Here is a 27,184-nt window from a genome sequence, read left to right as displayed (position 1 = left end):
CAAACGGAGCCTTGCCTCAAACTTCCAATTCTGGATTCTGACTGTGCGTGTTAAGTTACTTAATGAACTAATTTAAAACAAGAAGCACACCTTGTCCTGTGTGATCCCTATATGAGCGACCACACGGCTAACATGCATTTTGCGCCTGTCAAGACTTGAAAGGGTTCTGCCATTAACACATCGCTGTATAATTAGGGAACGCAGCGGGAAGTAAAGGGGGTTTTCTCTGTGGCTGACAGTTCATTTGTAGAAGCCGTGTTATGTATCCTGTCAGGTGACAAGCGAAAATGAATTTTGCAGTTTGAATGAAACAACTTGGCACAGTTTTTTTGTACCTGGTATTATCCGCTCAGCAGAGGGCCAGAAATGGAAAACTAGGGGGTACTGTACACAATATGGGAATATATTGTATAATCTTTGTACCATATGCATAGGCACCACTGGGGGGAGCCAGTTTCCCCCAGCAAGTAGGATGCCCCCCGCCAAGACCCCGTTGCTGGACCCCTGTGGTAGTTTGAAAAGCATCAATATATACAGGGTGACCCAAAAAAAACAGAACCAATAAAAATTTTATTAAATCCTACAAAGGTCCAGTAAATTTCAAAATGTCTTTTCCTTGGTTGACCAAGACATATTGGGGAAGATTTTTGTTCCAATATTTCATGCACAAAGTCGACTTGTATACCCTGAAAGAAAAAAGAAGAAAAATTAAAAGTAACAGTTTTATTCAAAGATTTGTGGGTTCTGTTTTTTTTTTGGGTCACCCTGTACATTAGCTGCAATTCCCCTTGGGCTCATGCCCTTTATGTTTGGAGTGGGAGCATGAATGTGAAATATAGTTATTATAGAGCAAGCAACCCAGTACCAAACAGATCTCCTCTATCATCTTCACAGCATCCTTGAGAAGGTAAGAAAGAGCAGGAGGCTGTCCCTTCCAAGCAGCCAGAGGGGCTCCTGGTGTTTCTCACTGTCCCCCTATCTCTGCACAAATGAAAGAAGATGCCACCTCTCTCCTAAGACCTCTGCACAAGCCACAGGACTCAAGGAAAAAGAGGGGTGGCAGCCACAAATAAATGCTGGTTAATAAGCCGTCAACATTAGTGTACCACTGATAAAATATCAGATTATCTGCTTACAGCAGGGTACCCTTGTGGCTTCTTACTGGCTCTTTTCCTGCAACCTAATTGTCATTTATTAGAAAGGCCATTGTGAGATGTGAGCCCCTGAATTGCAACATGGTGTGCCTTTGCAATTGTCAAAAAAACTGATTGTGCGACTTGACAATTTCAGCATGTTGTCCATGTGCCATGAAACGAAAAAAGTTGAAAATCACTGGTATACACACACACACACACACACACACACACACACACAAACTCCTGCACACCACTTCCTAACCATCATAATCTTTCTGGAATGACTGCATAAAGGATGTGAACAATGTGGGGTTGCAATCCCTCCTGGAGCACTTCCTATTAAGAGTGGGCCACAGTGATTCACAGAAGCAATTTCAGTTGATTAAATGGTCATTTCATGGAAGCAGTGGCTTACACCTTTTTTTACTCCCGCTTCGTGCCCAATGTGTTATTCTAGGAGGCAGAGAACGCCGTGACATTAAATTAATTCTACTCATTTGTAGCTAGGAAACTACCCAGAGAAATGAATGGTAGGAGGGCTCCTCAGAGGGTCTGACATAGATGGATGGTCTTCCATTCCTGGGGAATTGGGTAGCGTGTCTATTTTTTTGCGATCTTTCCTCAAGGACGTAAAAGAGAAGTCTGCGACTTGAGTAAGAGAAATAATGAGAAAGGAACTGCAGCTCGGGTACTATGAGCCGTCTCCTTATTTCATTAGCAGCAGATTACAAAGTAATTAAAAATCACCCCAAACTGGGATCTCCGCTAATAACCTGTGCGCAGAGTTTGTAAGCAATCTGCCTGTAATGTGGTCTTCAGACAAAGCCATGCTAATAAAGGAGGCCCTGAACTGTGACAATGCTACTGCTTGTTGCTCTCTGAGAGGGATGCCTAATTATGATGTTTACTGTTGAGGAAATGGGCTCCCCGAGGTTGAGATCTGATTGCAGTGAGCTTTGTCTACTTTTAACAGATGCCCCGTGACATGTGCAGAAATAAATCCTGGGCCAAACTGCACATTACATTAAGCACATGCTTGGATCTGACATGCTTGGTTTTATACTCTTTAAATAGCAGCTGCACAGGGAACTGAGCTAGATCAGGATTGCAGTGTAAAGGGCGTGAACAATTTGCTAACCATTGTCCCAGTCTGGATTGGGCTCTATTAAGACAGCTCCTGGGAATACTGCGTGCATCATACTAGGACTCATCCCAGCGGAGGACACAGCATGTCATCCCAGTGCCTGACATGGCAAGACAAGTGCTACCCTACCTGACCTGGCAATATACCACTTTCTGCTCTTCCCACTTCCTTGACTGAAAAAGACAGAGCAGAAGAGGAAGCTCGGAGGAGTGCCTCTTACAGTCTAGCTAGCTCATCACTCTCCTCTCTTCCACACTTCCTCTTCCACGCTGTCTCTGTCTTTCTTTTCCAATCCAGGGAGTGGGAGAAGAAGCAGTGGAGGTGAGTGGGGAAAGGTGGGCCACCTCCCCCACCAAACTGATGCCCATAGCGATCGCCTTAGTTGGCCTCATGGCTTTGTCTGCCCTGTCTTAGCAAGCTGATTCTGAGAAACAAATGAGAAACAAATGCACATTTACTGCGGAGGGGGAACTAACCCTGACTAAGAACATAACATAAAATAAGAATAGCCCCACTGGATCAGGCCATGGGCCCATCTAGTTCAGCTCTCTGTAACTCACAGTGGTCCACCAAATGCCCCAGGGAGCACACAAGAGAGCAAGACACCTGCATCCTGGTGCCCTCCCTTGCATCTGGCATTCTGACATAGCCCATTTCTAAAATCAGGAGCTTGCATATACACATCAAGGCTTGTAACTCTTGATGGATTTTTCCTCCAGAAATTTGTCCACTTCCCTTTTAAAGGCGTCTAAGACTGAGGCCATCACCACATCATGTGGCAAGGAGTTCCACAGACCGACCACATGCTGAGTAAAGAAATATTTTCTTTTGTCTGTTCTAACTCTCCCAACACTCAATTTTAGTGGATGTCCCCTGGTTCTAGTGTTGTGTGAGAGGGAAAAGAGCATCTCTCTATCCACTCTATCCTTCCCGTGCATAGTTTTTTACGTCTCAATCATGTCCCCCCTCAGGTGGCTCTTTTCTAGGCTGAAGAGGCCCAAATGCCGTAGCCTTTCCTCATAAGGAAGGTGCCCCAGCTCAGTAACCATCTTAGTCGTTCTCTTTTGCACCTTTTCCATTTCCACTATGTCCTTTCTGAGATGTGGCGACCAGAGCTGGACACAGTACTCCAGGTGTGGCCTTACACAATACTCCAGGTGTGGCCTTGTACATCTATTTGTACAACTGCATTATAACATTAGCCGTTTTGTTCTCAATACCTTTTCTAATGATCCCAAGCATAGAATTGGCCTTCTTTACTGCCGCCGCACATTGGGTCGACACTTTCATTGACCTGTCCACCACCACCCCAAGATCTCTCTCCTGATCTGTCAGATAGCTCAGAACACATTAGCCTATATGTGAAGTTTTGATTTTTTGCCCCAATGTGCATGACTTTACACTTACTTACATTGAAACGCATTTTGCTGCCCATTCTGCCAGTTTGGAGAAATCCTTCTGGAGCTCCTCACAATCGCTTCTGGTCTTCGCCACTGGTAAAAGCTTGGTGTTGTCTGCTAACTTTGCCACCTCACTGCTCAACCCTGTCTCCAGGTCATTTATGAACAGGTTGAAAAGCACCAGTCCCAGGACAGATCCTTGGGGCACACCGCTTTTCACCTCTCTCCATTGTGAAAAATACTGGATGAAGAGACCGTGACTGCTTAACACCATCAGTTGCTATTAGTATATCTGGGGACAGCTGTTGAGCAGAAAGTGTCCCTGAATACAGCCCCAGTTCTGCCTGCAGATTTCTTCTTTAGAGGCTACACTTCTCAGTTGTTTCAGTAAAATTTACTGCAGTTTATTCTTAAAAAAAAAAAAATGTGAGCTTTATTGAGAACTTCTCTGGGGCAATCTTCCTTCCCTGAACTTCCATCTCTTTGATTCCAATTGCTGCTAAGAAAGGAGGTGAATTCTAAAGGAGAACCAGCACAGCCACTACAAAAATACAAAGGCATTTTTAGTCCATTTTTCCTCTGCAATGGAAAAGAGGAAAAGCTAGAATTTTGAGCACTGAGGAAAAAAGTAAACGCTGGTCTAGAAAAGATAATTTTTAAAAACAAAATGGTGGAAGCCAAACCTTTTCAGCTAAACAAGTGACATGTTTTAAAGCTTTTCATTTTCTTAAGAAAAAAGAAGTGGAGAGGGCCAGCAACAGCTTGCAGCACATTCTAATCCTGGGCAAAGTGGACCAAAAGGCTGTCTGTACAAGGCCCCAATCCTATCCAATTTTCCAGTACTGGTGCAGCTGCAATGCAACCTCAAGTTAAAGGAACAAATGTTCCCATACCTTGAAGAGGCCTCTGTGACTGCTTTCCCAACACAGGAAGCAGTGCATACCCCATTGGCACAGCAGAACTGGCACTGGAAAATTGGATAGGATTGGGCCAAAGTGCTTATTTCTGGCCATCATTGGCTGAAAGACGTTATTTTCTGCTTAATGATGATGTCATTTTCAGCTCAGTGATGTCATTTTCTGCTTAATGATGACATCACTTTCTGCTCAATGATGTCATTTTCAGCTCAATGATGTTATCTTCTGCTTGATGATGATGTCATTCTCTGCTCAATTGTCATTTTCTGCTTAATGTTATTCTCTGCTCAATGATGATGTCATTCTCTGCTCAATGTTATTTTCTTCTCACTGATGAGGTCATTCTCTGCTCAATGATGTTATTTTCTGCTCAGTGATGAGGTCATTTTCTGCTCAATGATGTCATTCTCTGCTCAATGATGATGTCATTTTAGGCTCAATGATATGTTTTAGGCTCAACCCCTGCTAATTGGGTAAGAGGCACTTTTTCAAGCGGGTGCTCCTTTTTTTAGCAGGGGGAGAGTAACCGGCCCACCTCACCCCAGCAGTGTCTGTTCTGGTGGCTGTCTGCTGGTATTCTTTTGCATCTTTTTAGATTGTGAGCCCTTTTGGGACAGGGAGCCATTTAGTTATTTGATTTTTCTCTGTAAACCGCTTTGTGAACTTTTAGTTGAAAAGCAGTATATAAATACTGTTAATAATAATAATAATTTTTCTGTTTAATGATGTCACTTTCTGCTTAATGATAATGTCATTTTCAGGCTAATGACATCACTTCAGGCCCTCAGCAGGCCCTGTGAATGATGCCAACTTCGGCCCTCTGTATGAAATGGGTTTGACATCCCTGTTATCTTGTCACAAACTGAACACCTCAGCCAACTAAGAGCAGTTTCTAGCCTTTGCAGCTGCAGAGAAGCACTCTGTCTCCCCCGCACCTCTTAATGGTACATTCCGTTTCCCCTTTCCCCTCCATTCTCAGCCCGCCCTCTTTCCCTCCACGGCCTGCTCCATCCTCTTGGTACATTCATACTCCATACACTTGGTACATTCCGACATACATACACTTGGTACATACACTTGTACTCCATACACTTGGTACATTCCGACTGACCAACGGACGGGTGGGCGGGGTCCACTGTCTCGCACCGCCTCCTCCATCCTGATTCTGGAAACAGCTCTGCGCTGCGCAGAGCGTTACGTGGCCGCCGCTGAATGAAGATACGAGAGTTGCGTAAAGGCCAGCCGCGCTCTTTCCGCGAAGGCGGGCGCTTATTCTCCAACCATCTTTACGACAGCGTTGTGGGGACTAAGTGCCAGGGTTACGGAGATGGCGTAAGGGAGGCCCTCCTTGGGGCGGCCTTTTCCTATAGGACGTGGCCTGTGACTGGCGGGCGGGGCGGGAGAGGCGCTTCAGGCGAGCACGAGCTCTGTGGGCGGCCGAGGGGAGGCTGCTGCTGGCGGAGGGAGCCAAAGGGGATAGTCAGAACCAAGCGGGACCACTGGGCCTCCCCTCAGGTGAGGTAAATGGGTGGCGCCGCCAGACCTCCTCGCCTCAGCTGGAGGGGGAGTTTCCGTTGGGGGGAGGCGGGGGGCCCTCCTCCTCCCCCTTCCCCTGCCTGCCCCCCATTTTCTCCACTCAGGGCAAGGAGACTAGAAAATGCAGGGCATGGATGGAGTGTCTGTGGAACTCCTTGCCACAGGATACCGTGATAGATTGAGTGGATGAGGGGTGCTCTTTTCCCTCTCACAACACCAGAACCAGGGGACAGCCAGTAAAATGGAGTATCTGTGGAACCCCTTGCCACAAGATATGGTGACAGATTGAGTGGATGGGGAGTGCTCTTTTCCCTCTTGCACAACTCCAGAACCAGGGAACAGCCACTGAAATGGAGTGTCTGTGGAACTCTTTGCCACAGGATGTTGTTGTTGGCAACCTTCAGTCTCGAGAGACTATGGTATCGCGCTCTGAAAGGTGGTTTTGGAACATCGTCTAGTGTGGCTGAAAAGGCCAATTCGGGCGTGACAATCCCTTCCACAACGGGAGCAAGTGCAGTCTGTCCCTGGTCTGTCTCCCTGGCTATCGGCCTTCCTTCTTTCCCTCTTAGCCTCAGACTGTTGGCCAAGTGTCTCTTCAAACTGGGAAAGGCCATGCGGCGCAGCCTGCCTCCTAGCGGGCCGCTCAGAGGCCAGGGTTTCCTACTTGTTGAGGTCCACTCCTAAGGCCTTCAGATCCCTCTTTCAGATGTCCTTGTATCGCAGCTGTGGTCTACCTGTAGGGCGCTTTCCTTGCACGAGTTCTCCATAGAGGAGATCCTTTGGGATCCGGCCATCATCCATTCTCACGACATGACCGAGCCAACGCAGGCTCTGCGTTGTTTCAGCAGTGCATACATGCTAGGGATTCCAGCATGTTCCAGGACTGTGTTGTTAGGAATTTTGTCCTGCCAGGTGATGCCGAGAATGCGTCGGAGGCAGCGCATGTGGAAAGCATTCGGTTTCCTCTCCTGTTGTGAGCTAAGAGTCCTCTCCTGTTGTGAGCCACAGGATACTGTGCTAGATAAAGTGGATAGGGGGATGCTCTTTTCCCTCTCACACAACACCAGAATCGGGACAGCCATTAAAATGGAGTGTCTGTGGAACCGCTTGCCACATGCTGATAGATTGAGTGGATGGGGGGTGCTCTTTTCCCTCTTGCACAACACTAGAACCAGAGGACAACCAGTAAAATGGAGTATCTGTGCAACTCCTTGCCACAAGATATGGTGACAGATAGAGTAGATGGGGAATGCTCTTTTTCCCTCTTGCACAACACAAGAACTAGAGGGCAAACACTGAAATAGTGTGTCTGTGAAACTCCTTGCCACAGGGTATGGTGATAGTGGATAGGGGGATGTTCTGTTCCCTCTCACACAGCACCAGAACCAGGGGACAGCCACTAAATTGGGTAGTGGGAGTGGTAGAACACACAAAAGAAGATATTTCTTTATGCAGAGTGACATTGGTCTGTGGAACTCTTTGCCACAGGATGCGGTGATAGCATCTGGCCTACATGCCTTGGGATGGAGAACATGGATGGAAGGGTGTTCTTTTCCCTTTCACACAACACCAGAACCAGGGGACATCCACTAGAATTGAGTGTCAGGAGAATGAGGACAGACTAAATAAAATATAGTTCTTTACTCAGCGTGTGATTAGTCTGTGGCACTCCTTGCCACAGGATGTGGTGATGGCGTCTGGCTTAGATGCCTTTCAAAGGGGATTGGACAGATTTCTGGAGGAAAAGTCCATCACGGGTTACAAGCCATAATGGGTATGTGCAACGTTCTCATTTTTGAAATAGGCTACTTCAGAATGCCAGGCACGAGGGAGGGCACCAGGATGCAGGTCTCTTGTTATCTGGTGTGCTCCCTGGGGCATTTGGTGGGCCGCTGTGAGTTACAGGAAACTGGACTAGATGGGCCTTATGGCTTGATCCAGCAGGGCTTTTCTTATGTATTTCTGGGCAATGGAGTAATGGTGTGATCTTGTTTAGGATGTCATGTTGGAACTAGGGGACATCCACTGAGTGTCAGAACAGACAAAAGAAAATATTTATTTACCCATAGTGGGTAGTCTGTGGAACTACCCTGTGTAGTCTGTAAAACTCCATGCCACAGCATGTGGAGATGGTGCCTGAGCTAGATGCCTTTAAAAGGGGATTGGACAGATTTATGGAGGAAACGTCCATCACAGGACCAGTAATCAATGCCCATTTGATGTGGAGAATTGACCAAATCCTGATATCAGGAAATAGGTGGCAATTCTACAATCAGCAGATAAGTGAATTTCCTTATAGAGAGAACTGACCGTACATCTGTGGAAATGGGGGGGGGGAGCCTCCTTGAAAAGGAAGGAAAGATGTTAAACTAGTGTTTTTCAACCACTGGTACTTGTATCACTGGTGATACATGAGGTGGTGACCAATTGTATCCGCAGGACCCCCAGATCCCTGCTACCTGGCAGCAAGATCAGCAATGCAACAAACTGCAGTAGGAGGCTCAATTCGGTGGGTAGAGCTCCATTGTATGCTTTTTGTATGCTCAAAAATTTAGATTGTGAGCCCTTTTGGGACAGGGAGCCATTTAGTTATTTGATTTTTCTCTGTAAACCGCTTTGTGAACTTTTAGTTGAAAAGTGGTATATAAATACTGTTAATTAATAATAATAAAAAGGCCCTCCTGTCCCCCCAAGGGCCAAATCCTATCCAGTTTTCCAGTGCCGGTTCAGTTGTGCAATGGGGCATGCACTGCATCCTGTGGTGGGGAAGCAGTCTGGAGGCCTCCTCAAAGTATGGGAACATTAGTTCCCTTACCTTGGGGCTGTATTGTGGCTGTACCAGTGCTGGAAAGTTGGATAGGATTGGGCCCTGAGCCTCTAACCGGTGTTTGTCATGTTTCCTCTGGCCTCCCAATCCAGAAGTAACTGAGGATGACATTGCCAATAACTTCTGGTGGTACTTCCAATAGGTCGACTATATGGAGTGGTACGGGGGGGGGGGAGAAATGTTGAGAATGCTGGTTTAAACAAAAAAAACTACAGGGGGAAGGGAAAGGAAAGGAAGAGGGAGAAAAGAAGGGACTACAAAGCCAGAAGGATGTGATCATGAGTTGGCAGGCACACTGCTGACTTCTAGTGTTCATGCTTCAATATTTTTCTTTGTAGGTTGTGACCAAAAATAAGACTTTGAAGATGATGATTATGGAAAAACCTCTGGCCAGGTCTGAGAAAACCAGCACATAAGTAACCTGCTCACACACACACCTTGGTTTTGGTTATAAAACATCAGCATGTGGCACAAGTCAGTGTGCGTGGCCCTGCTGGCTCTAGCTACAGGCTATGTCTTCCTGCTGGATCCTGATCTGCCAGATTCTGTGCTGGAGTTTCTCTCAGGCTCTTTCCTGTATCAGTTGCGGGGCAATCTTGTGTCCCCAGAAAGCAGTATGGCAGCTGCGTGGGATACACTTATTACACAGCCAGCCAAGCAGTGGAACAGAGTTGCTGTTGGGTGAGTGAGCCTGTGACTTCTTTGAATTACAAATTAATAGGAACAGCCATTAATGTGTAGCAATATTGCTTTGTCCTGAGAAAGCCCTTTCCATGTCAGCTCATACGCTGAAGAGCTATGTATTGCTGAGTATTCTGAGGGGACCTATACGTAGTTTCATGCTTGTTCATAAAAGGCTCTGTTCAAGCTTATTAGGTCTTGCAGTTGCTCTGTGCACTTTAATACTCAACACTTTTCTGTAGCTGCACATTTTGCAGAGGAAGATAAAGTAGCATTAGACAAATTGTCTTTTGAAGCTTCATCTTGCTGCTGCTAGGCTTGTCAGTGAGGAACCTCAGATACCCTGGAACATTGGTTGAAAAGCACTGCTGTATAGAAAATACAAGTTTGAGTGAAGGTGGTGCTTGAAAATGGGAGGCAGGGCCTGCACAGGGCTTAGAGCAGGGGTGCTCAATAGGTGGATCGCGATCTACCGGTAGATCGCGAGGCAAAATGAGTAGATCGTGGAGCCCTGTCTCTCCAAACTATTAATATGTCAGTTTCGTCTAGTGACTAGACGAAACTGACATATTTAGCTAAACTGACACTGAAACTGACACTTTAGCTGCTCTTCAGGCATGCAGCAACAAAACTGACGAAACTGACTAGACTCCAGCAGGGGCTCCATACATTAAAGGGGGTGTCTGTCAGATGCTTCCTTCCCCCCTGGTAGATCTCCGGGCCTTGCTGGGTTTCAAAGTAGCTCTCGAGCCAAAAAAGTGTGAGCACCCCTGGCTTAGAGGGTCATTGATAAACTGCTCTTTCTTGAACTGTGGTTGGACCACCACCACCACACATAGACAGTGAGCACAGAGGTTGATTGGTGCTAATGGCTTTTTAATTAAGTGAGTTTAGAGGGAGAAGCAAAAGTAATGCATCTTGCTTTTCCTTCAAAATGAATCCTTGCCCCACTGAGATTAGTGGTGGAGTCTCTGTTCACTCTAGTAAAATAAGCCTCCTACCATGAAGGTGCTTTTATAAATAAGGTATGCAGCATGTTTTCATGCTTGGAAGTTCCACGTTGTTCAATGGGATTTATTCCCAAGAAAGTGTGCATTGAATTGCACTGTTAGAATGTTTTTAGGCAATAATGTGTTGCTTGCAGATAGTAAAACCTAAATTGGCAAAGCCTAAACATTTTAGAGCATAAGTTTTTGTGGGTACAGTACCCTTCAGGTAGCATGTGTATACGGATATGAAGAAAAGATTGGAAACGGGAGTGAAATTGTTAGGAAATGTGCTAATCTTGTGACAAGCATCTATGATAAGCATGATGATAATTCATAATAGCAGTAATTGATGATTGTGAGCCCAATCCTGGACTCAGCGCCGCGGCTTCGTACTGCCGCACACTGTTGCAGACGTGCCATAAGGCACGTTTGCGAGCGTCACCGCCAGGCTACCACCCATGTTAGCCCAGCACCAGCTGGAGCTGGGATAGCACAAGGTGGGTGCCCAGCCTCCGCCGCTTGGCGGTCTCATGGACTGCCAAGCTGCGGCATGGTAAGTGGGGGCGGGGAGGAGGCATTCCGGGGAGGGGGGAGGCATGGGGAGGGCGGACAGGAGGCGTGACAGGGAGGTGGGGGGTGGGAAGGCAGGAGGCGGGTCCTGTCCATCCATGGAGGGCTTGGTGCCCTACACGAACAGCTTTACTTTACCGCCGACATTTTGGTCAACGGTAAAGTGAGTAGCCCCATTGCAAGGCTGCTTCCCTTACCCAGGAGAAGGGGTTGGGCTGTGTCTCTCTGTAGTGGTAGTGTTACTATTTTTTCTTTTTTATAAACCACCTAAAACTTTCTAAGCGCATAGGTTTTTAAAATGGCCCAGGCCCTGCCTTCAATTTTCTATTAATTCCATATATCAGTTGTTCCCAACCTGGGCTACGTGTACCCCCAGGAGTACTTGCCAGGACATTTCTGGGTACTTGAAAAAGAATTGAATAATAGTGGAGAAAGGAAGGTCTGCATTAGAATGCCTGGAGTGGGGTATAGTTAATGGAAATGGGCTGCCAAGGGGTATGCAAGTGAAGAAATGTTGGGAACCACTGCCATATATGATGGTGCATGAAAGGGGGTGGGGTGGAAGAGTGAAAACAATAGAGGTTACATAATAGTAGCCATTCTGGCAGCTTGGTTGAGCCAGGGAAGGGAACTGTGCTCTTTGCTTCTCTCTCTGCTAGTAGTCATTCAATTTAGCTGCAGCAAAGTGTCGTAAGAAGAAAGGAGTCTAGCCCTTGGTCATTAATATGACATAATTATTTGACATAATTATGTCATATTGATGACATAATTTGTGACAATATTTTATTTAACAGAAAATATTGTTAACATGGTATAAAACAGAGGAGAGTGGACTTCAGGCTCATGTGTTGTACTTTGTTTTTTAGTAGAACCCTGAAGTGCACCAACTAGAGTGAGTTGAAAATGGTGATGGTGAGGAGCTGGGATGGATGTACACCTAAGGAAGAGGGTGCCTCTGAGCATATGTTTAGGCCAGGAATGGGGTTGGGGAGGAGAAGTATTTCCTCACAGCTGTTAAACAATTGGAAGTCAGAAACTCAAATGAATTTACTGCAGATTACCAGAGAACTATACTAGATCCCAGCCTACCTTCTGTCCACCACTGTTACAGACAGTGGAAGATGCCATATGTAGACCAAGTGGTGTTTAAATTCCATTTAAAGGTGTAGGAAATGAAAAAGTGTTTCAGAATTATTTGTAAAAATGCTTTTATTTCTAGGTTAGAGAGATGTGAACCATACATTCTTGCAGTTGGAATGGTCTAGCATTGGATGTGTATTGAATTGGCCTTCTTATGTTATTTAGTGTAAGGTGTATTGTTAATGTAGCAGTCAGTCATTTTAAATTTGCCATGTATTGAACCTGAGCTAATACAGTTTATGGTTAGGGGAGGAGAACAGGTCAAATGTAGAGGGTTATTTAAGAGGAGCATTTTTAAGTATTTGGATGTTTTGAATATGTATAGGTATGTAAAGTCCCCAAACTTCTCAAAAACAGAATGTATGGAAATTCTGTTCTTCAATATATCTAATGATTGGGTCAGCCAATAATAGTACATTATTACTATTCTAAATACTACTTGTGAACTTTTGGATGATACTTGATTGTATTTTGCTTTGTGTATCTCAGAGATTGCTTAGTTTGTACCTTTTCGTTCCCCTTTCTACAGAGTCAATGCCTGTGTAGATGTGGTCCTTTCCGGTGTCAAGTTGTTGCAGGCTCTTGGTCTAGATTCTGGGGATGGGCAAGACCATTCAATCTTGCATTCCGTGACAGATTTGAAAGAAGCCTTCATCCACTTTATGGGGAAGGGAGCTGCTGCAGAACGCTTCTTCAGTGATGCAGACTCATTCCACCACATTGCAAAGACAGCTTCAGAGTATCCTGGGGCACAGGTATATTATCCAATTCAGGATAGATAGCTTATGCCTCTATGATGTATAATATACTGCTCATATCCAGGGTATCTTATTCACACCAGAAGCCACAAATGTGAAGGAAACAAAGCCCTTTTATTACTTCCCTTGTAGGTTATTTAGCTTTATTTTCATTTTCTGTTCACTCTGCTCTCTATTGGGTATTAAATAAAATGCCACAGTGTGGATTTTTTTCCCCTCATTGTATGTATCTTCTACAAGAATACCTATGCTAGTCTGCAGCAGTAACACCAAGCACCTGAGACAAAGGGTATGTTCAGATACTATATTGGTCCCCTGAGAGAAATTGACATTGGAACTACCTCAGACTTGGATGTCCTCTCACTCAATGCTCTCTTCCCTGCAGGGAACAATGAACCACTGGATGACACATCTCATGATTATTTGAACACAAGATCTACTATGAACCAGAGAGATTAAATCCAGGAGGTTAGGTTTCCCCAGAAAAACTCATATGTCCTATAAAAATGGAACTAATATTTACTTTTTCCTGCAGAGAAGGAAGTATCATGGAGCAGGGAATGTCTGAACAGGCCCATAATAATTCACTTGATTTGAATTTTACCCTCCTTCATTCTCTACATGACCATCCATCTGATAAAAGTGGCTAGCATGCTAGAATCTAAGAAAGAAAGAAAAAACATGACCTGAGTGTACTAGAACTTAAAAAAAAACTCTCTAGTGCTTTTAGAAGGTAAAAAAAGAACGCAGCCTCTATCTGCCGTGCTCTCAGCATTCTGGGCTCTGCTGACTTGCTGAATGCTTCAGGGACTTTCAAAATGGCGCCCATGACCGGCACACAACCCTTTAAAATGGCTGGGGAAGTATCTAAAGCTTTTCTCAACCTTTTTAAAGGGGTCTGCACAAATCACAGTCATCATTTTGAAGGTCTCTGCTGCCTTTGGAGGGTCTCCATTGTCTTAATGTCTTGGCTAGCTTCCTGAAGATTTCTTGCTAGCAAGTAAGCTACACCTCCTCCAGCCCCATTGATCCCATTGGATCAATGGTTCAATACCTGCAGATTTGCTGTCCACTGGGGTTTTCAGGAACCTAACCTCAGCAGATAATAAGAACTGACTGTATTAGGAATCACAAGTTTGTTTCACAATAAACTATATTAAATAATACAAAAACCAAAGGACTATGTTTTTATAAAGAATGTTGAAATTACAGGCTAACTATGCATACATGTACTGTCTTTCAGCTATATGTGGGAGGCAATGCTGCTCTTATTGGTCAAAAAATTGCAGCAAACCCAAACCTGAAGGTAAGAGTGTTTTTTAAGCTTATATTGAGCAAAAGAGTGACTGGTCACAAGGTCATTATCTTCAGTTTAAAAATTCTGTTTTACACCTGCCATTGTCTCTCTTATGGTTGGCATATGTTGAACAAAGAAGGAACAGTAGCAGAAAAAGTTCAATAAGGTTGACAATGGCAGTGCCTAGGAGGTAGTATTCTTTGATTGGTGGTAGGTCTTCTACCAGCTATGTTGGCCATTGGGACTGGGCACAGGCCAACTGTAATTAGGGGGTTTCTCTTTTTCCAAGTGGGGATAATGACATATCTTGCAGGGATCCAATATGTAATATTATGCATCTCCTTCAGATGTTCTGAATACTCTCAGTTAAAGGAGTTCTGCACTGACTTAGAAAATAGGAAGAGTTCATAGTAGGAAGAGAAACCAGGAAGTTTGCATGCATGTTAATCCCATGGACAGGAGAATTGAAAGCCTTAATTCAAATACAATGTGAAGTTGGGCAGCCCAATCCTGAGCTGCCCGGGGCGCACAGCTGCAGTGGCGCAGAGAACGGGTCCTGCCGCATCTTGCGTGCTAAAGCCTGCGGGCGGTGCCTTGAGAGAAGGGGACTGAGCTCAGGATTGGGCTCTAAATTTCCTGGCATTATAAAATACAAACATGTTCTAGCTCTTATTGTTAGGAGTGAAGAGTTACTCTCCTAAATGTCTTTTATTTAGTGTATACAAAGAAGCGAAGGATTCATTATTCTCAAGGTAATTAGTTTTAGTTCTCAGCTGTGATCATAATCTCTATCCTGTTTCTGATTTGCCTACTAGACTATAGATGCTACTTTAAGATACTTATTGGTGCCCTGGTTGCTGATCCCAAAATTCAGTTGCCTTTTTTTCTCCCTGTTTGTGATGAAGTGCCCCTTAGAAATATACTAGGAGTTTCTAACTGAAATGTTGTAGAAATAGGCATAATCTGAGGCATATGTTCCTAAGCAGATCTAGGTCTGGTTGGTATCTGGAAGGATGACTACCTTGGAAGCCCATGTTACCAGTAAATTGAGTTCCATGATGGAAGAAAATTGGGATAGAGGTGTAATACACCTGATGAATGCCCTGCCTGTGCACATCATGCATCTGTATGAGAGCACACCAGAAAAGTGGAAAAATTGCAATTCTGTTCATAGAATGGCAAAACCTACTAGAGAATGCAAATTTGCTAACAACTGAACTAGATTAGAGATGTTAACTAAAAATGCTATTGATTTGTCATTTGTAGGTTCTGCTGTGTGGCCCAATTGGTCCTAAACTCCATGAGCTTCTTGATGAAAACATAATTATCCCTCCAGAATCACTGCAGCAGTTGGATGAATTTCACCTTATTTTGGAATATCATTCAGGTATGCTTCACTGTATAATAAACAAGATTAGTTTTAAGTAAGTCTCATCATTCATGGTCTGTGCTGCTGCTGTATAGCAGTGCTTGACTAGAGACAGTTAAGTTCCTTGTTCAGAATTCAGCTGGTAAGGAACTCTCTGGGTAGCCAATATAGTGATGATACTGGGCGACTTTGCATCTTGGTTGTCCTGACTACTGAGTGTCTGTAAAAAATCTTGGAGCACTTTAACAATTGTTATTACTACGTATAATGCAAACAGTATTTGTAGAAAGGTGCTCTTTTAAACAGGCATTAATTGTTTCATTTCCTGCTCTTGCTCTTCACTGTTTTAAGTGTGTATGTGAAATTTTTTACCTTTCTGAGCTGAATAGCTGACCAAAAATTATTTAACTATTAACATAAGAACATAAGAAAGGTTCGTGAGGCAAGACTTACCCTTACAGAAGCCATGCTGACTCTCCCTCAGCAAGGCCTGTTCGTCTATGTGTTTTGAGATCCTATCTTTGATGAGGCATTCCACCATCTTACCCGGTATGGATGTTAGGCTGACCGGCCTATAGTTTCCCGGAACCCCCCTCTTTCCCTTTTTAAAAATAGGCGTGACATTTGCTATCCTCCAATCTTCTGGCACCATGGCCGTTTTGAGGGACAAGTTGCATACCTTAGTCAAGAGATCTGCAACTTCATTCTTCAATTCCTTAATAACTCTTGGGTGGATGCCATCAGGGCCCGGTGACTTATTGATCTTTAATTTATCAATGAGGTCTGAAACATCTTCTCTTTTAACCTCTATCTGACTTAACTCCTTGGTCAGGAGTGGCCGTTCGGGCAGCGGTATCTGTCCGAGGTCTTCTGCCGTGAAGACAGATGCAAAGAACTCATTTAATTTCTCTGCCATCTAAGTCTCCTTTTATCTCCCCTTTCCCTCCCTCACCATCCAGAGGGCCAACCGCTCTCTGGCGGGTTTCCTGCTTCTAACATATTTGAAGAAGCTTTTATTATTCCCCTTAATGTTGCTGGCCATGCGTTCCTCATAGTCTCGCTTGGCCTCCAGTATCACCTTCTTACATTTCTTTTGCCACAGTTTATGTTCCTTTTTATTCTCCTCATTAGGGCAAGACTTCCATTTACGGAAGGAAGCTTCCTTGCCCTTCACAGCCTCTCTAACGTGGCTGGTTAGCCATGCGGGCACCCTCCTGGATTTAGTGGAACCCTTCTTTCTTTGCGGTATACCCCTCTGCTGGGCCTCTATTACTGTTGTTTTAAGCAGCCTCCATGCACTCTGGAGAGATTGGACTCTTTTTACCCTCCCTTTCAACCTCCTTCTAACCAGCCTCCTCTTTTGAGGGAAGCCCGCCCGTCGGAAGTCAAGGGTTTTTGTTAGAGATTTGCCTGGTATTCTTCCCCCAACGTGCATGTCAAAACGGATCGCAGCATGATCACTGTTCACATCCCATCACGCTACCTTTCCCAATTTCTTCTCCTACTCTGCCTTTGTCGTGTTGTTCTCTAACCTCCCCATCCTCATCCCATAGGGATGAGGAGTCCCGAACTGGATGCCCCTCGGCTCCTGTCGGCCTTCCCCCAGGGATCAGTTTAAAAGCTGCTCTGCCACCTTTTTAATGTTATGCGCCGGCAGTCTGGTTCCATTCTGGTTCAAGTGGAGCCCGTCCCTCTTGTACAGGCCCCGCTTGTCCCAAAACGTTCCCCAGTGCCTAACGAATCTGAACCCCTCCTCCCTACACCACCGTCTCATCCACGCATTGAGACCCCTGATCTCCGCCTGCCTAGCTGGCCCTGCGCGTGGAACAGGTAGCACTTCAGAGAACGCTACCTTTGTTTATTCAGTGTTGTTTGGTTATTATGAACAGATTTTCGTATTTGGATAGAAATCAGAATAGTTGCTAATGGAATTAGTGCACCACACCCATTTTGCATCGAAGTAATTTGACTTTTCAGTCAGCACTGAGCAAACATCTGATGCAACCAAGACCAGTATATCCTGTAATAAAAATTGTGCACAGCTCTGCAAAAGAAGTTGTGGTTTCTATTAAAACTGCCATAATAAGGAACTAGAAAAACAATACCTTTTTCTGTTGGTACAGACATTAATTATGTTTGTAAAATGGGAAACTGATCTCATATTTCATTGATTTGGGAGAATAGTTTGAGAAAAGCCCAGCTTTGCAGTTCTGGTGGCTTCTCCCAGTGAACTGTGTGCTGCTAAAGCAGGGCTTGAAAATGTTATATTGTTAAAGTATTGTGTTGAAACACCATTGTAAAATTGTCTGTGGCTATTAAAACTTGCTGTCACGGGGTTTCTCCTAGGAAAAGAGGTTTGGATTTGATAGAAGGATTGACGTTATCTTGGAGGGCAGCTATATTTTCCTTTTCTAATAATGGAGCTGTAGCATTTTAGCTAACAGGTACCATTTCATTCTCAGAGGTGGTAGAACTTGTTGGCGTGTGATCACTACCTCTGAACTCCATGAGCAGGTGAGGAGTCTTAATAGGATGGTGTGGCTGTGGCAAACATTCTGGATCGGAACCTTAGCTTGTTAATTGTGGCTTTTTCTAATAATGTGCTTCTTATCAAGTATGCCTTTGTTTTGGGAAGTGTTCTTAGTTACTGGATTCAGTAAGTGGTTTCAGGTTTTCGTTTGGGCATGAAGGAATTCTGTTTTTTAAAGTGTCAGGATACGCTTAAGTCTGACTCACTGGGGAAGATGCATTTATTTGGTCAGACAGTTCAATAATTTCAGAGGGAGGGATTGCAAGTTAAGAGGATTTTAAAGAAATTATTTGGGTGTCACTACGGCTGTGTAAAAAGTCCTAGTGTAGCCATACCTAAGATTTCCATGCCAGGTTTTGTAAGAGTTAAGAGCCAGCTAAATTAGCAGATGCCATGTTGGAGATTAATGTGGTAGTATTGCTTGGTTTCCTGTGATGATATAGGTTGTGAGATAAAGAAATAGTTTGTTGTTCTGAAATTTCCTCTTTGCTTTTGAAATAGAGCCCCTGTAAATGCTTTTCTATCACTTGCTGAAGTATTGCTACCCGCTTACTCTCAAGTGCCTGTATATGCTGTAAGGGTGAAATCCTAATCCATGATTCCTAAAGCAGAGTTGAACTAATCTCAGATCCCCAAATTATTTTGGTTTTATTGTACATTTCTGACTTGACAGAAAATGAGTTTTATTTGTCTTTAAGGCTAATGAATGCTTTACCAAGGACACCTTTTTTTCTTTCATAAATTAAATGGTGATGAGTGATGATCGCTGACTTGTTCTCAGCACAAACTGAGTACATACTCTGTGAGAATGAAATGCTGTGCATGATTGTGCCTCCAATGCAAGTTTGTCATCCTATTCCTTGTGATGCATGGAGGAAAAGAAGTGTGTTGTATGTTCCTACTTAAATAGAAGTGCATGATTGTGTTGACAAGTTACAAACTGTGCCCTTATAGCAACACTGTGTCCAGTCCTTTTAGCAGTGCAAACTAACGTAAATTAGTGTGGGTGCAGCATAGCTGTGCTAGATCTGATATGCGATAGTGTAGGCAACTGCCTATCTGGTTGGTCTCTGAAAACAGATCAGTACCAACTGCTCACATTTATTCCCCTTAGTTAGAAGCTCTCCTTGTAAATGGATCATAGGGAATCTTTTCTTATGATTGTAGTTCCTGCTGTGGACATTTTCTTGCACATCCAGACTTATGAATTGGTCAAGTAAATAGTTAGCTAGACTTTTGTGCATGTGGTGGGACCAGTTCCCAAACAATGGATACTGCTAATTGGATTTTCAGTAATTTTATTATTGTTTTCCTTATGCAGTCATATATTCATTTCCCTCCAAATGTTTTATGAGGAATTTACAAATTGTGGCTGAAGAGGTGGCATACTACACTTATCTGAAGAGCATGGAAGTTCAGTAGAGTGGTGTTGTGCATTTCCGCATATCATCTTGTGCAACCAGTATTCTCATGAAGTTAATTTCATTTAGCCAGGGTTTAGATGTCCTTAAGAATTAAGCAGCAGAATGTGAGACTTTTTTGTTTCAGTCTAACTTGGCGTATTCTTGTATCTACAATGCGAGTTATCCACAGCAGATTTGGGTCATAACATGCTCTGTGGTTAGCTGAGATGTCAAAGCTTAGGAAAACTGTTGGAATGAAGGGTCCTTCAGAACAAAGGTTGAAATTCTATGGAAGACATCAGTTCCCTCGTAGGTGCTGTTCTCTGTGAGTTCCCTTTTCTCCTGGGAGGAATCAGTCACTACTTCTAATAGTGCAGAACTACAAAGTGTAAGACCTGAGTAAGATGACAGAAGTAAAATCAAAGCCTGATGGCACATGAGGAATTGCTATGTGTAGAAGGTAAGTGTAGAATGGATGCAGAAAAAAGTAACATCATGAAGAGCAGCCAACCCTATTCGCCACTCTTGAAGATTCTGTTGGCATCCTTCAGTCTCGGAAGACTATGGTATGGCGCTGTGAATGGTGGTTCTGGAACAGAGTGTCCTCTCCAGTGTGCAAAGCCTGGGTAGAGTAGATATGGAGGATAGACTGTTACCCATGCAGCAAATCCCCCCTCTCCACATCGCTGAAATGGTCCAATGGAAAGGCAGAAGCCAATACGGTTGGTTCCAGCAGCATCGCAGGAATTGCCAGGACATGACTGTGTTCAGCCATGAACTGCCTCAGGTACTCTGGCTCCGGATTTTGCCTCAAGGTTGACTCCTGAAACCTCTTCCATAACTGGATGTAGCCACAAGGTACTGGAGGTTTGGGATCAGAGTTTTCCTTCTCTTAGATGAGCTGCCTTCCCAGGCTAGCGAGTCCCATCTACCTGGTGGCTGTTTAGTTGCCTCTTACGACAAGTACAGCCAAACTGAGGGCCTATTCTTATCCCCCAACCCCAGGGGTTGAATAATCTTGAAGATTATTACTCTACTATCAAAAGTAAGCCATAAAGTTGTGGTAAAGACTAATCAGTAAGAGTCCTATTTGAATTAAAATTGTGGGGTTGTTTTTGGGGGGTGTCCTCAGGTGAAGAGTGGGGGCAGCTGAGAGCTCCAAATGCCAATCGCTTCATCTTTTCCCATGACTTATCTAATGGAGCCATGAACATGCTAGAAGTATTCGTGTCCAGTTTGGAGGAATTCCAGCCAGACCTGGTGGTGCTCTCAGGTCTACATATGATGGAGGGACAGACCAAAGAAATACGTCAGAAGAGACTTCTAGAGGTAAGAACGAAAGGAATTTGTTTCCTGAATTCTAGTTCCAAGGCACTCTGTGAATAGGTGTCTTTTAAGAAGAAGCCAGATCCACTGTTGCTGAGCAACATGGGGTGGGGTTTAGTTTATATTCTTGTCTATAAGGAGCTCCTTGTTTAGTTTTATGATGTGCCTGAGCCTTTCATAACCAGGTCATGTAGAAATCTGACTATACCTGCAGTACACTTATGCATTTTTGAGCCAGGTCTTCTGTGCCTTTTTTTTTTTTTTTTTTTGTAGGCTGTAGCTTCCATCTCTGACATTCCCACTGATATCCCTATACACCTGGAGCTGGCTAGTATGACTGACCCAAATCTCATGAGTGAGATAATTCATCAGGTAATCAAAATGGCATGATGTTCTCTGTACCTCAGACTTATAGTAATGAAATCTCTTCTTGATCCTTCCCCCAAATGGCAACTCTTAAATGCATTTAAATAGTGCTAGAGTGCCAAGGCACATGTCATTCCCCAGTGCTGCATTTCCCAGGGGTTGTGAAAGGAGCATGAGGAAGTACCTTGGCCAGACTTAAAACAGTGAACGCCTGTGACTTATGAGGCAGGGACAAGCATTCTCTGTCAAAATGCACTCAAATGGCATGTCCAGATCTAGGCTTGCAGTGTCTGCAACAGCTTGCTAGTCTAAATGAAGACTGCAGTGGTGTCCAACTTCTGGCTACACCTTCTAGATACCTTGTTGTCTGCACATTTCTCATCTCTGTTCCGGTTCTAGAGAGAGATTTCGTGTTACTCTCTTGTGTACTGTCAAATTCTCATTCACTTCTGGAGTTCCATAAATTAAAAACACACACTCACTAGTATTGAAACTCTTTGAAGACTTATCTGCACTAGGCAGAGTTCCAACACAATTTTTTCTCCATGAATAATATCGGGGCTTGGCAGAGATAATGGGGAAGGGATATATCTGGGATGTTTGATGTCTAGAACTTGTTTGCTGGCAGCTTGATGAATTGCTTCCTTCAAGAATTAGCAGAAATTAATCCCCTCCCTATTTGAGAGCGGAGTGATTGGTATGTGTTAGCATTTTCTTGTTTCCCATTCATGAAAGCACCGTGTTTGACTATTCTTAATAGTGTCAGCTACCAGAGTACAGTTCATACATCCCTTCCCTCTCCTTGAAGTGCAACATCTGATAATATGGGGAACTCACTATTTTTATATGCTGATAGCTTTGCTTGCACTGAATCCTTTGCCTGTGTGTCAGACTTTTGCACCTTCTGAAATTCAATCATTCAGAAGCCAACCTGTTACTTGCTCTGTCTGTTAGCAGGTTTTTCCTCTTGTGAACTCCATTGGCTTGAATGAACAGGAGCTGCTCTTCCTCACTCAGGCAGCCTCAGGACCTCATGCCTTATTGGCATCCTGGAATGGAGTCCCAGATGTGGGTGTTGTCAGTGACATCCTCTACTGGATCTTGAAGGAACATGGAAGGACTCCTGAAAAGGCATCTGATCTTACTCGGATCCATTTTCACACTTTGGCCTATCACCTCCTGGCTACTGTGGATGGATATTGGGCTAACCAGGTTGCAGCTGTTGCTGCTGGTGCTAGAGTAGCAGGGACACAAGCTTGTGCCACCAAAACCATTGATGCTAGCAGGGTCTTCCTTAAAGCACCGCTGGAGTTTGCCACTTCAAAAATGGAGGAGGCCTCTAGAGTTTCCTTAAATCCTAGTGAGCCTGTGTCAGAATGGCACAGGGATGGGATCACATTCCACTACACTCCTGTTCTGGTATGTAAAGACCCTTTGCGGACTGTTGGTCTTGGCGATGCAATCTCAGCTGAAGGCCTTCTTTATTCAGAAATCTATCCTCACTAAATCATGGACACAAGGTACTACTTACCTCTCTACAAAATACTGAATCATGCAGGCATGTGCTGGAGAATAACAGAAGAGCCAAAGAACAATGAAAGGCAGGCACAGTCCAGCTACTGCGTGGTGGCACAGGGACACTTACAGTGTAATAATGAGATATGAGCTGTTAGACAGCCTCCCATTCCTGCCCTTGCTCAGAGGATAATTTACTTAAAACAGTAGCTGCTTTGGATTAAGCCAGTCTTATTTTCAGTTACTTGTACAAGCTGGGCACTAGGAGATGTTTATGTCTAGTTGACCATCATTTCAAGGAAAATATAGTTTTTTGTGGTGTCCTGTTCTTGGGATGACAAAAGAAAAGGTAGCTGTGTTACCTCTTATCACATTCCAAACATGACAAGAGTCAACCTTTTTCTTGTTTGGTATGATTGAAATGTTTACCCTTTCAGCTGCAGCAACCCAAAGGAACACTATTTCAAGTGGACAGTTCTAAAACCTTTTCTCTCTGCCCTACAGATGGGAGGTGGACAAGATGGAAGCATCCCAGGTTGTCTTTGTGGGAGGAAAGGTAGTTAGTCCTTCAAGGAAAGGGTGCCAAACTGTATTGCCTCTCAAACCCGTGAAGTGGCCACTGTCAAAATTGTGTGTGTGTGTGTGTGAGAGAGAGAGAGAGACATCTTATTACATGTGTACATTACATGTGTACATCTTATTACATGTGTACATCTTATTACATCCTTGGCAAGTGTATGATTTCTATCCTCTTAGTTTTATTTTATTGCTGATAGCAGATATATCTATTCAAATGCTTGTGTACATAATTGTTCACCCATTGGAAGCTCCTGTATTTTTATCTAATGTACTGGAACTGGAGGTCATTCCTAGAAGTGGAAGTTTTATATTTCCTTGGGATTTGTCCCAGATTAGTTCAGACCTTTTCACATTTTGCTAGGGAGAGAATCAATTATACAGTAATGTGTTGCACAAGTGCTGAGACAAACTTATTTGGCTTCTAATAAATGCCTGTGAACAACCTTTCTAGTGGAGGGGAGGCTAGGACAGCTAGTGTGTGCTTTCAGTCCTGGCTCATTGACATGAGCCTGATATTCTCAGATACCATTTCTCCATAGCTCAGGAAACTGCCTTAGGCTGTCTTGTGCATAGGTTTTAAAAAACCTATCTTGTATTGCACTCCTTGCTTTGTATTGCTTCATAGCAATAGAAGTATAGCAGACTTCCTATAGTGTGGCACTGTTGGGAGGTAGGTGGTGCTAAACTGTTGGGAAGCCTGTGCTGAGGCACCACTAGAATTGCTCGGAGTATTGCACAGCAAACTGGAGTGATCATCAAGTTCTACCTGTCTGTATGTGAGCTTGCTGCACTCTGACAGTCAACTGGTGCTGTACTTGGAGCACATTCTGGTGTCTTGCTGAGAGCTTCCAGCAAGGCCTGCTGTGCAGTCCTGGATGCCATCAAGAGTACTCTGCCCATAGCAGTTGCTCTGCTAGGATGTGCAACTGGAGCTGAGCTAGCCAGGCTGCCACAAACCCTGAGTGCATCCAATGCCTCTACAACCTCATAGACTCCAGGAGCCATTTTGATGCTTGACTGTAAAGAGTTCTGTGCAGTTGGGTGTGCTAGATTATAGGGATTCCTATTGTATGTAGGAATCCGGAGAACCTGTACTTCAAGACAATTGCAAAACTCCAGAGTGTGGGACTTGGACTGTGGATCTTTGGTTCAAATCCCGCCTTGAACATGGTGCCCTGGGCAAGCCTAGCGTACCTCATAGGGTGGTTGTGAAATGAAAAAACCATTCTGTGCTTTCCATTGCTAAATTTTTAGAATATTTTCACTTGATTTGTATCCTGTCTCTTCAAAAGCTTTTCATTCTGCCCCTCATCAGCTGCTGCTGTAATCCAGCTACAACTTGTTAAAAAAGGGGGGGCTGGCATCTTAATAGCCATATGTGCCCTTTCTTATTCCTTATCATGAATCCTAAGTGGAAGTTTATTCTTTCTAAAACATAGCCTGTGTGCATAGCTCCAGAAAGGGCTGAGAGCAGAAGAGTTCCGTGTTTCACGTGACTATAGAAGCCAGGCTGAACATTGCTGGGCTGATCTATGTGCAGATATTCAAGAGCAGAAATTCAGTAGTGCTAGGTAATCATGTTTTCAGCTCTGTTGAAAATGCTTCTGGGATCAGAACTGTTGGAATCAAACCATAAGAGTAGCATAAACCAATGTGCTAGTAATTGTAATATTCTATTCCCTTGTAGTTGTTGCTTTGATTAGAGAAATAGCTAAAGATGCAGCTTTAATCTCCAGGTTTGCTGCTCTGAGCTATGAGTGCAATTTGTAAAGTGCTGTCAACTTTTCTTTCACTCCACCATTGAAGTAAACAAATGGCAGCTTCCATGCCTTGGTAGTTTTCTGTTAGCTGGCAATCTTGCTTCCCTCACTTAAAAACCCATCCTCACTGGATCTATGCATAACATGTGATCGCATTGCATACCGAAAAAAGATCCTGTTCATGCAAGTATTTCTCTATATGGAATATAAAAAGAGAAACTAATGCCCACATCCTAAGCAACTTAACATGCAGTGGGGCATGTCCTGAATCCTGCAGTTGGGTGGCAGTCATGGAGGCCTCCTCAGGGTAAGGGAATGTTGGTTCCCTTACCTCTGAGCTGCATTACCCTTACCTCAGTGCTGAAAAGTTGGTTAGGATTGCATCCTCAGTCTTGAATTTGTGGCTTTGTTCCCTCCCCTGGAGAAAAACACCTGTACCTGGGATCTGCAACCTGCAGTCAAATTAAGAGGGGTATACCCTTCAGACTTGGGCTGTTAGTGATGACTATATGTGACCTGCAGATTGAGGCAGTGTGTTTCTGAATACAGTTGTAGGGAGAAACAGTAAGAGAGCAGGATGCCTCTGTCGAGGCTCCTCTGAAACATCTGGTTTGCCACTGTAAGAAGGATACTAGAGTAAATGATTCTTCACTCCAGCTCAGCAGTGCTTTTCTCATGATAGCCTATGTCTATGGAGTGATAGGCCAAATTAAGACCTGTCCCCAACCCATGAACTAGAGGAATGCTTGCATAAACTGGGTTGGTACTTCCAAGGCCAATCTGCTAATCAATCTTGGTGCAACAATTGTTCAAGTACTGTAGTTACAATGCACAGTGCAAGAGTCTCTTACCACTTTCCTCTAAGAGAGATCATTTTGTGAACCAAAATGGTAAAACTAGAATGGCCTGGCTGTCTGAAACCTTCTGGTTGTTAAATGAAGCTCTTTGCTTTAAGAGTAAACTCCTGTACCTGATGTTGTTGATCCTTAATTTGAAAATGGTGAATAAAGTGTACCTTTTTTTACTTCCAAGTGGCACAGTTTCTTGCTACATTGTTGGCTGGCTATGGCTCTCTGGCTCACCAGGATTCTCAGGGAGTTGGGACACACAGCATAGGATCAGGGGCCTTTGACTGCATAGCTTACTTGGGTAAAGTGCACATGCAACATCTGTCACCTTGGTGCCAGGCAGTTGTCAAGGCACCTGTGATGTAAAAGCTACAACTGCTATTTTCTCACTCAAAGAACAGTAGGAACAGAATGAACTTAATTGAAGAGGTTCAAGAGCTCCTATTGGAATGTGCAGTGCCCGATTTTTATGCCTGTACAATTCTTATGAGACAAATTATTGGATAGCATTTGACTATTCTGAGATAATGGTTGTTAAAATCTTACTGTTTGCACTTAATGTCTTGCAATTAGGATACAAATGTGTTCTTTTATAACTTTTTTTGTATTATTCAAACTTGGAACTGTGTGTGATTTAATTTTGAGGCAGATAAAATAGAAGCATCACAGCTGCAACTCTATTGTGTATCTGTCATTGTTTCTTATAGTGAAAATTACTTCATAGTAAATCAGGAGCAGTCAATGTTATCTTAAACTTAACAGGTTCAGGGTAGCGGTGTGAGAATTTGTTACTGGAGCTCAGTTCAGATGTAGCTCTATTGCTGTAGAGCAGCTCCCTCCAAACATCAACCCATGGGCTAGATCCAGGGTTTGGGTGAATCCTTTCCCTCCATAACCAGCACTTACTATTCTGGGATGCCATGGCTCTCCATGTCCCTAGATTGGAATGATGCAATACTCTGGGCAGTTGTGTCTGCCTGGAAATCCAGGTGCAATGCCTACTTGGGGCATTACACAACAGACAGAGCTGGCCAGAGCGTTGCATCATCCCGATCTGGGGATATGAAGAGCCACGGCATGCTGGAACAGTAAG

General features: G+C 44.0%; 1 protein-coding gene across 2 annotated transcripts; it reads left to right on the top strand.

Moving 5' to 3' along the window:
* Positions 1 to 6,027: 6,027 nt before the first annotated feature.
* ADPGK (ADP dependent glucokinase) lies at positions 6,028 to 26,641 on the top strand. Of its 2 annotated transcripts, none has more exons than XM_066635486.1 (8): positions 6,028 to 6,112; positions 9,299 to 9,641; positions 12,870 to 13,095; positions 14,342 to 14,404; positions 15,662 to 15,782; positions 20,830 to 21,026; positions 21,297 to 21,395; positions 22,347 to 26,641. In XM_066635486.1, the coding sequence occupies exons 2-8, from the start codon at positions 9,424 to 9,426 to the stop codon at positions 22,893 to 22,895; spliced, it is 1,473 nt and encodes a 490-aa protein (XP_066491583.1). In that variant the 5' UTR covers positions 6,028 to 6,112; positions 9,299 to 9,423; the 3' UTR covers positions 22,896 to 26,641. The 2 variants fall into 2 exon arrangements, with proteins under 2 accessions (XP_066491583.1, XP_066491582.1); XM_066635485.1 differs by having other exon boundaries at positions 22,344 to 26,641.
* Positions 26,642 to 27,184: the final 543 nt, after the last annotated feature.

The sequence above is a fragment of the Tiliqua scincoides genome, chromosome 8 (assembly GCF_035046505.1).
Source record: "Tiliqua scincoides isolate rTilSci1 chromosome 8, rTilSci1.hap2, whole genome shotgun sequence".
Classification (NCBI taxonomy): domain Eukaryota; kingdom Metazoa; phylum Chordata; class Lepidosauria; order Squamata; family Scincidae; genus Tiliqua; species Tiliqua scincoides.
Note: the sequence above shows the minus strand (reverse complement) of the source record. Positions and strands in the feature narration are given on the sequence as shown.

Excerpts from the sequence above, each read along its gene's own strand:
- ADPGK (XM_066635485.1), top strand. The coding sequence starts at position 9,424 with ATGTGGCACAAGTCAGTGTGCGTGGCCCTGCTGGCTCTAGCTACAGGC. Across the intron at positions 15,783-20,829 it reads TATTTTGGAATATCATTCAG|GTGAAGAGTGGGGGCAGCTG; the intron begins GTATGCTTCACT and ends GGGTGTCCTCAG. Across the intron at positions 21,396-22,343 it reads TGAGTGAGATAATTCATCAG|CAGGTTTTTCCTCTTGTGAA; the intron begins GTAATCAAAATG and ends TCTGTCTGTTAG.